A 9,273-nucleotide genomic window follows, 5' to 3' on the forward strand; every position below is an offset into this window, starting at 1 on the left:
TCAAAACATGCAACTCGAGAAGGTCGAACGCCCCTTCGGAACCTCACAAACCAGCCACTGCTGGGCGCGCGGGTCGACCTATACAGAACGTATCCCGTTCAAGAGATAAGCCATTCGATTGAGATAACCCTGACGGTCATGCAGTCTGGGGAAGGGCGAGGGGGGAGGGGAAGGGGGAGGGCGAGGAGGCGGGGGGGGGGGGGGGGCGAGGAGGCGGGGGGGGGGGAGAGCGAGGGGGAAGGCTTGACTTGACTTGGGGAGGGAGCTCCAAATATCCAGCCCAACTGAAAACAACGTGACGCGGTCAATCGCGACTCCGAGCGCGAGGGCTCTTCCACGAGGCCAGTGTGTTGAGGATCTCTCAGGCGAGGGGTAGCGGTCGCACTGCAGTTCATTGAAGAGATTTGCTGAGACACAAGGTACGGAGGACACGGATTCCCTTCCCTCGTCCTGCACTCCACTCAGTCGACTGATTCCGAGGGCCGCCTTCGTCGCTCTGTCTCTCTCGCACCTATAGGGGACGCCCCACGAGTGCGAGAGAGACAGAGCGACGAAGGCGGCCCTCGGAATCAGTCGCCAGGACGCGAAGGGGAGCAGGGCAACTTTCGCCGCTGTGGCCCTAGTACGGCGCTACGCGGCGCTACGCCGCGCCGTGTCGAGGAGAATCAACAGCACTTTGGGCGGGGCGCGGAGCCCCGTGGCCGAGCCGGCCGGCGGCGGTCGTCAGCGAGCCGGCCCAGTCCAGCCCAGTCGTTGAAAGGACCTAGGCAGCCCGGCAGTCCGGCCCGGGCGTCCGTGAGTCCCCGCACATCCGCACCGTGCCTTCCAAAATAATCATTACCTACAGTGGAGGGGACGCGAAAGTCGGCATCCGCGGCGCCCCGCCCCTCCAGGCCCCTCCAGGCGGCGTGCCTGCTGGAGCGCCGCCGCTGGAGCCGAGTCGTGCGCCCTTCGTGACCTTGACCACGGCCTTGGCCGCGACCTTGACCCCGAACGCCCTGGACGGCCTGGACGGCCGGCAGCATGACGCGTTTGGGGCAACTCCTCGCTGGCGGGGTGGTGGGGCATTACCAGTGTCGTTGTCGCAACGGCGCCACCGAGCTGGACCAGCCGGACGGCAGCCGGTTGGCGGCAGACTAATTCCGAGAGTCGTTTTCGCCGTTCTGTCTCTCTCGCACTGGCGGGTCGTGGCGTTGGTCGTGGCTGGTACTGCCATAAGGCTACGGGACGTGGGGAATACCGCAAGGCATTTAGGTGTAAACTTACCTCTGAACACGGTGGGCTACGACGTCCCTGACCATCCTCAAAGGGCACTGCATCGCTGCGCGCAGAATGTCCTCCCGGAGACGAAGCAGGCCGACGAGGTCCGAGTCAGCAACACAAGTGTGTGCGTATTTCTCCCGTCTTCGTCACTGTGCGCCCTTCCATGGCAGGTAGGCCGAGCTCGGCATGTGTAAGCCCAGCCACCGGACGCCAGCTGCTTAGGGACTCTGTGGTAGCTAAAACCATCTCCACATTCACAGTACCAAAGTAGACTCCCGTCGCGTTCACCCTCAAAATGGCGTGCGTGGTGGTCCATCGCGCAATCCTTCAGCCTCACCAAGGCCGAGCCGAGGACACACTGATTGCAACTGCGTAGTGTTTTCCTGGAGCTCACTGGAGTCCCAGGAGCGGAGTCTACTAGGGGCGGCGAGGGGGGAGGCGGGGGCGGGGGTTGGAGGGGACGGCAAAGGCGGGAGGCTACTCTCCCCCGTGCGGGGTGAGGCGGGGGCTGGCGAGGCTTCGGCAGATCTGCGGGTGTGGGGGTGGGGAGGCCCTATGAAAAATTCAATACTCTTCTTGAACTGTGTTGAATCCTGGAGGACTCCATTGAATCCTAAAGTCCCTGCTGTGAATACATTAATTTGTGTGCATTGTATCTGCTTGCTTATATTTTTCTCTTAATATTTTCATGCTGTTCATGATTTGAAATATCTTTAAACAATTTATAACCAATTTGGAAAGTGGACACCTGAAAACTTGAGTCCAAATGCAAGTTCTTATTTGATGCTTTGATGAAAGTGAGAGGTTAAAATGAGCCTCTAAATGTGTGAAGCTTTTGCTGAAATTGACAAACGGAAATCCTTCTGTTCTGTGTAGGACTGCTTCAGAGGCAAAACAGAGGGTAGGTGCAGTTGGTTAGCAGAATTTTGTAACTGCGTCTTTTGGTTCAGGTTTGGCATCAAAAGCAATATTATTTGGTTATGTGACAAAATCCACACGAATTTTCAATCAAACTCGTGCATAAGGAATGCCTTTTATTTTCCTTTTTAGCAGGAAGAGGCACGGTTTTGCTTATTTCTTCTGCAACTACAGAGCTTACAACCCAAGGTTACAACATGCCTCGCTACAAGAAAGGTGGCTTCCGTCGTAGGTTCAAGAGACCTGCCAAGGGCACTCGTCACTATGGAAGTCAATCATGCAAGGTTATATCTTTTACATCTGCTGCTTGTGTTACTAAAGTGCCATAGGATTGTGTTGAAATGACACGTGTGCTTTTTGTTTGTTAGTTGGCTGCTGCAAATCCGTCTATGGCCGTTGATACAACAGAGGGGTCTCAGCGTCAGGAGGAAGCTTGTGAGAACCATAATGGATATTTTTTAGGATTCAATACCAACAGTTGGTCTCAACCCATCAGAGTGCTTTCTCTATTTGACGGAATTAGTTCAGGTACCGTTCTCTTCGGTCATGATTCTAAGTAAAATTGTAAATGTTATACTTAATATATGATATGGATTTTATTATTATATTACAGGACTCTTGGCGCTTGACTCTTTAGGAATAAAAGTCAGTGAATACTTCTCTGCTGAGATTGACAAAGATGCAATTTCCATTCAGAGAAAAAGATTTTACGGCAGAATCACAGAGATTGGGGACGTAGAGGCCTGTACTGAGCTTGTATTGGACCAAATTGCACCTATACATCTTTTGATTGGGGGTTCCCCATGTAATCAACTGTCAAGAGTCAATCCTAAGAGGAAGCTATTTGGTATAGAAAAGATTGTTTTTTTTTTATTTTATTGTTTGTTGTTTTTTTGAACTAAATTGTAATGTACTTTGTTCTCAGCCCCAGGCTCAAGTGGAAGGCTGTTCTTTACCTACGTTAAAATTTTAAATTACTTAAAAAAAAAGGCAATAGAAAATAATCATAATTTTTTCTATCTGTATGAGAATACATCAAACTTGGACCGTTCTACCCTCCTCACAATGACAAAGTAATTCTGTAAAAATGAAGTTAAATGTAAATAGTTTCTATCTTGTTAAGTATTGGACTAATCAATCATAAATTTTTCGTAGGGCATTCAATGCAGAACCCCAGGTGGTAGATGCTCTCAGCTTTGTTCCGATGAGAAGGAAAATGCTATTCTGGCACAACTTAGGTAAAAGTAATGTTGATCTGGCTTCCATGGAAATTCCGCCACTGGAAGATTTTCTAGATCCAGGCCGAATAGCTACTGTCAACATGGTTTGTACCATTACAACCAATAATGCATCCCAAAAGAAGAAGGATAAATGTCCTGTTGTCAACTTTGATGGGGAAGAATGTACCTTAAATGTTAATGAACTGGAAAGAATATTTCATTTAGGTGAGGGCTTTACAGATAATGGTAACTTGTCCATTTCTAGACGGAGGAAGCTTATTGGTAAATCTTGGGTTGTTCCTGTCATTGCTTGTCTATTGAACCCTTTACTTAAGGTGCTACAAGTATAAATGTTAAAGATGAGAAACATTTTAAAAGGAATGTGGTATCTGTTTCTTTTTCTGTACAAAAAATGAAAGCTGATACTTTTATTTCATTGCCTGCCCTAACTTATCTGTTGCAACTGCTGACATCGTATCTCTTTGTACTGTCCCCTGCTGGTGGGTCGTTGGCGAGCGCAAAGGTGCGAGAGAGACAGGGCGACGGAAACGACTCTCGGAATCAGTCTACGGGCTGTCTGGAGTGTGCGAGAACGGGTTCACGGCGGCACGGGCTCCAGGGGGCTGGAGCTGGACGGTTGGGTGATTTGTGCGGATTAGCCGTGTTTCGGCGTGTGGGCCACCGGGTGGTTCATCGGGTGCATGTGACAGCAAAAAAGTAGCACAAAAGCAGCTAATTTTCAAGCGCCGGGAGCGACCAGGATGCTTTTTCTAGTGGCACTGATGCACCGTGTTCGAATAGTAAAGGAATCAGGCTCAGCCGAAGTGCCCTACACACCTGCCATGTCAGTTTGAGCAAACCTTGAACCTGCAGGATGCGAGATGCAGCCAAGTTGGGTGGCCCTTCATTATCCCGGGGCTGCCTGGAATGAGGGCAGGGCAGGTTCACTGAAGGCTTGGGGGAGGGGGGGGGGGGGGGAGGGGGAGGGGCTCCACTCGTGTAAATCTTGTCAGAATGTCAGAAACCTGTCTGAAAACCTGATCAAAATTCGCGCACCTCTGAAAGCTGAAAACTTCTTCTGACAGTCTTTAGAACTCAAACCGTCAATATCAGAGTAAGTTTTCAGGATTTCAGCTTTCAGAGGTGCGCGAATTTTGATCAGGATTTCAGACATGTTTCTGACATTCTGACAAAATTTACACGAGTGTCTGTTATAGTAGGGTGATTTGTGTGGACTTGGACTTAAGGTGTTTCGGTGTGTGGGTCTCTGTTTTCTCTGGTGAATGCGCGGGAAAACGCTCTGCAGAGCATCAAGGCGCGCCGACCGCGCCGTAGCCAAGGCGTAGCCATGCGCCGGCCGGGTAGGCCACCCATTCGACGCCACCATCGAACTCATTCTATGACAAACGGCGTGGGAAACAAGCGGCGTTTTTATTACGAAAAAAAGACACAAAAACAAACACGTGGCTCTAACATAGAACAGTATGTCACGATAAGTGGGCGTGTGTCTGGAGTCCAGCCACAATCAACAGAGCGTGAGAGGGGAGGGCGCTCCAAACCTACTGACTGATTCTCTGCTCAGGTACGTTCAAGGTACGGTGGACGTTGCGCGGCGGGGCGCGGCCGCTGCACTCTCATTGGAGAAACGTGACATCAGGTGCGTATCACCGCAGGGTGCGCCAACATTTCACTTTTGCAATTAACGTTATTTCTGTATCTCGGCTAAACGGCTAACAGTAGGAAAGGGATGACCCCATCTGAAATTCAATTTAAGATGGGTTCATCCATATGAATAACTATTATATCTATAGCCGTTTAGCCGAGATACAGAAATAACGTTAATTGCAAAAGTGAAATGTTAGCTTACTCTGGTGTCACGTTCCTTTGAGCGTTGTGTCACATTCGTTTGGATGTGAATCGGCCATGTGAATCGGTCACATTCAAACGAATGTGACTCAATGCTCAAAGGAACGGGACACCTTGTCACATTCTTTCCAACGTGACGTCACGTTCCCGGAATGAGAGTGCGGGGGCGAGGCGCGGCTACCTCCTCGTCGGCCTACTTGGCGGCGGCCGGCGCGGTCCGCCGCTGCACACGGACGACGGCGCCGCCGCGCACCGCGATGGTGATGCCCATGTCGACGTTGACCTCGTGGAAGCCCTTGGGGCCGCCGGGCGCGCGGGCGAAGGAGTAGCGGCGCAGCAGCGTGGCCACGGCCGTCTTGGCCATCATGAGGGCGTAGCGCTGGCCGATGCAGTTGCGCGTGCCCGCGCTGAACGGGATGTACGCGAAGGGGTGGCGGCCGCGCGTGTTCTCGGGCAGGAAGCGGTCCGGGTCGAAGCGCTGCGGGTCGGGGAAGTGCTTCTCCAGGCGGTGCGTGCCGGCCGGCACCAGCGCCACCATGCAGCCGCGCGGGATGGTCACGCCCGTGGGCAGCTTCACGTCCTCCGTGGCCTCGCGGAACACCATGGGCACGGGCGGCGCGTAGCGCATCGTCTCGCGCAGCACGCGCTCCGTGTACTGCATGTGGCCCAGGTCCTCGGCCGTCACCGTGCGCTGCGTGTCCAGGGGCCCGAAGATGTCGTCCAGCTCCTGCGGACGACGACGACGACATTAAGGCCTGATTCCGAGTGGGAGGTCTCTCTCTCTCTCTGTCTCTCTCTCTCTCTCTCTCTCTCTCTCTCTCTCTCTCTCTCTCTCTCTCTCTCTCTCTCTCTCTCTCTCTCTCTCTCTCTCTCTCTCTCTCTCTCTCTCTCTCTCTCTCGCACTCATGGGGCGTCGCGTAGGTGCGAGAGAGACAAACCGACGGGACCTCCCCCTCGGAACCAGGTTGGCTGAGAATGGGCCCCATTTGGCGCCCCAAGTAGGGCTTCAATCGGGGCCGATAGTTTAAGGGCACAGTCGAGCGAAGTCGGAAGCCGTGGACGCCGTGGTGGAGCACTCACCTGCTGCACCTTGCTCTGCACGTCGGGGTACATGCTGAACATGAGCGCCACCATGGCCAGGAAGTCCATGGACGTGGTGGAGCCGGCGAAGAGGAAGGTCTTGAGCTCGTCGCGCATCTCCTCCGTGGACATGTTGGCGCTCTCCGCGGAGCGCAGCACGTGGTCCAGGAAGGCCATGCGGCGGCGGGGCGGCGGCGGCACACCGCGCGCCACCTCGTCCTGCTTGAAGCGCAGGATGTCCGTCACCATGGCGTTCATGCAGGCGGCCGTCTGCTTGTACGTCTCGTAGCGCGAGCTCAGCCACCGGAACAGCGCGTCGCTCCCCCACCTGCACACGCCGGCAGAACAGACAGCACTCCACAAGTTTGAAACTTTTTCTGGAAACCTAGCCGGCAGACTGATTCCGTGAGTCGCTTTCATCGCACTGTCTCACTCGCGCCCATGGGGCGTTCCGTATAGGTGCGAGAGAGACAGAGCGACGAAAACGACTCTCGGAATCAGTCTGCCGATTGTCGGGTCATGTCGCTCTCACCAGGGCCGCATGGCGCGCCACATGATGATCTCGCTGGTCTCGCTCAGCACGTCCACCATGGAGGCGTACTCCTTGTCCGAGGCGCCGTCGCGGCGCATGGACAGCACCGTCTCCATGATGGTCATGTTGGCCAGCATGCCGAACTCGGGCGACATGTCGAGCGCGGTGCCGCGGTCGGCGTGCTGCTGCAACCGCTCCACCAGGGCCTCGGCGTTCTTGGCGAACGTGGGCACGAAGTCCTGCAGGATGTCGAGGTGCAGCGACGGCGAGATGGCCTTCCTATGCCGCTTGTAGGCCGGCCCGTTCATGGTGATGAGCCCCATGCCCAGGTGGAGGTACAGCTGGTCGTAGTGCGAGGCCTTGTTGGCCAGCGCGGGGTGCGTGCACACCACCTGCCGCAGAGACACGCGCAACGCGCAGTCAGCGGACTGGTTCCGAGAGTCGTTTTCGTCGCGCTGTCTCTCTCGCACTCATGGGGCGTCTCTCTAGGTGCAAGCGAGACAGAGCGACGAAAACGACACTCGGAATCGTTCGTCTCCAAGAACCAGGACTCCCTCCACCGTTCACGTCCTTCAAGGGGCCAATTCGACCGACACCCACCTGCACGTCGTCGGGGTCCATGACCATGACGACGACGCGGTCCAGCACCTGCATGCGCACCGTGGTGCCGTAGTTGCGGACGATGTCGTTGATGGTGCCGTGCATGTCGCGGATCGCGGCCAGGAAGTCCGTCAGGCAGCCGATCACGGGCCAACACTTGGGTCCGGGGATGTCTTTCGTGACGCGCATTATGTGCGCCACCTGGCGGAGGGCACAGTGGCCAGTACAATCAGCCTTACTGGTGCACCGTGGGAATTTTCGCACACCTTTGCGGCAGCACTGTCTGCGCCCTTACCTGGCAGATGTGGTGGAAGACCCTGACGGCGTTGGGCACGAGCAGGGCCAGGAGGACGCCGAGCAGCACGAAGAGGGCCACCGCCATGGTGCTGCCGTGCTGCCGCGCTCCCGGTGGAGGTGCAGTCGAGCGACGCGGCGGACGGAGCCGAGCTCCTGGCCGTTCTGGCTGAACAATGATCAAAACTAGATACTCGTCGAAGAGACGGCGCTGCAGCGAACGCCAAAATTCACACGTCCAATTTTTTGCATCTGTTTAACGCCGCGCCACGTGCGTCAGAAGTGCCGCCAGTTTTTCTTCGAAAGTTCAAAAACTATATATAGTTTGTGCAAACGAGGACTCCGCCTTTGGTAAGGTCACCTTTCGGCGTTTCGGCTCTTCGCATTAATGCGACAGTGACACTATGGTTGCGCAGGCTGCGCGTGTCCGAGCCTGTTCACCGGAAAGCGGACTAAAAAGTGCATTTAAAACGTGAGGCACGGGTGAAACATTGGGATTATGGTGCCCAAACTGGTGGCACGAACTCAGCGTTTGGTATGGCAGTCCTCCGACGCGCGTGTTCAAAAGCGGCCCAAACACAACGGAGTGCGGTGGGCTGCATTTTATAGGAAACAACTGCGGTTGAGACAAGGGTCGAGAAGTTGCCTAGTGGGCAGGATGATGCACCGGTATGTTTAGGCTACCTTTTCTGGTACACTGACAACGACGGTTAAAAACCCGATGGAATCAAACTTCCTCCGCTAGCAGCCAGCGAGGCGCGTGGCTCGCTGCGCCGGAGGACGTCGGCAACCCATCGGCCACCGCCTGTTGGAGTAGTGCCGCCCCGTCGGCGCTGTTCGAGTTACCGACTTTGCGACTGCGCCTGCGAACTCTGTAGACTGATTCCGAGAGTCGTTTTCTTCGCACTGTCTCTCTCGCATCCAGGGGACGCCCCATGAGTGCGAGAGACTCAGAGCGACGTAAACGACTCTCGGAACCAGTCTGCTGCGCGTTTCCCGCGGTTTCCACTGTCCACTGAACAGAGACACAGAGGGTTGCGCTGGACCACTGCAAGCAAGCCGACAGGCTGGCCGAGTCCGTCGCGGCGTCCCTTATGAAATGAACCTCGCAGACTCGAAGCGCGTGGTGCTGGCGGTGCTGGCGGTGCAGGCGAACGTCCCGGCCGTCGCCGCTGCAGTCGGTCGTCTGGCGGCCCGCCGTTCGGCCGCCGCGGCCCGAGGCTGCAGCAGGTGCATCAGGTCCTCATCGTGATGCACGTCGGCGTGGCGTCGGCGTGGCGTCGCGTCGCCCGGAAGCTCTTTCCTCGCGGCCGCTCCGCTTTTTGCCTCGCCCCGCGCCGCCCTGCTGATTGCCAATCGTGCGATTGTAATCGGCGCCGCGCACCTGATTGATTGCTGTCGGTTGCGCGTCAAGCGATCACACAGTCGCCATTAGATTTAAACACACATTCCCCGTCATGTTTTTTGGTAAAAGTATGTGCTAGTGAGCTACTAGTGCTA

At 55.3% G+C, this 9,273-nt stretch overlaps 2 protein-coding genes across 3 annotated transcripts; one reads left to right on the plus strand and one right to left on the minus strand.

Moving 5' to 3' along the window:
• Window positions 1–1,819: 1,819 nt before the first annotated feature.
• LOC117653830 (DNA (cytosine-5)-methyltransferase 3C-like) lies at window positions 1,820–3,782 on the plus strand. The gene is made up of 7 exons (XM_034399772.1): window positions 1,820–1,890; window positions 2,140–2,164; window positions 2,314–2,465; window positions 2,550–2,709; window positions 2,795–3,028; window positions 3,107–3,254; window positions 3,337–3,782. The coding sequence occupies exons 3-7, from the start codon at window positions 2,379–2,381 to the stop codon at window positions 3,749–3,751; spliced, it is 1,044 nt and encodes a 347-aa protein (XP_034255663.1). The 5' UTR covers window positions 1,820–1,890; window positions 2,140–2,164; window positions 2,314–2,378; the 3' UTR covers window positions 3,752–3,782.
• Window positions 3,783–4,813: 1,031 nt separating this feature from the next.
• LOC117653828 (cytochrome P450 4C1-like) lies at window positions 4,814–8,932 on the minus strand. 2 transcript variants are annotated; one of them, XM_034399769.1, is made up of 6 exons: window positions 8,879–8,932; window positions 7,775–7,942; window positions 7,480–7,680; window positions 6,880–7,271; window positions 6,348–6,675; window positions 4,814–5,994 (listed from the first exon to the last, which is right to left on the minus strand). In XM_034399769.1, exons 2-6 carry the CDS (start codon window positions 7,859–7,861, stop codon window positions 5,461–5,463), a joined length of 1,542 nt encoding a protein of 513 aa, XP_034255660.1. In that variant the 5' UTR covers window positions 7,862–7,942; window positions 8,879–8,932; the 3' UTR covers window positions 4,814–5,460. The 2 variants fall into 2 exon arrangements, with proteins under 2 accessions (XP_034255660.1, XP_034255661.1); XM_034399770.1 differs by lacking the exon at window positions 8,879–8,932 and adding an exon at window positions 8,458–8,632.
• Between the last annotated feature and the right edge of the window lie 341 nt (window positions 8,933–9,273).

Source organism: Thrips palmi, unplaced genomic scaffold (assembly GCF_012932325.1).
Source record: "Thrips palmi isolate BJ-2018 unplaced genomic scaffold, TpBJ-2018v1 HiC_scaffold_8, whole genome shotgun sequence".
Classification (NCBI taxonomy): Eukaryota; Metazoa; Arthropoda; class Insecta; order Thysanoptera; family Thripidae; genus Thrips; species Thrips palmi.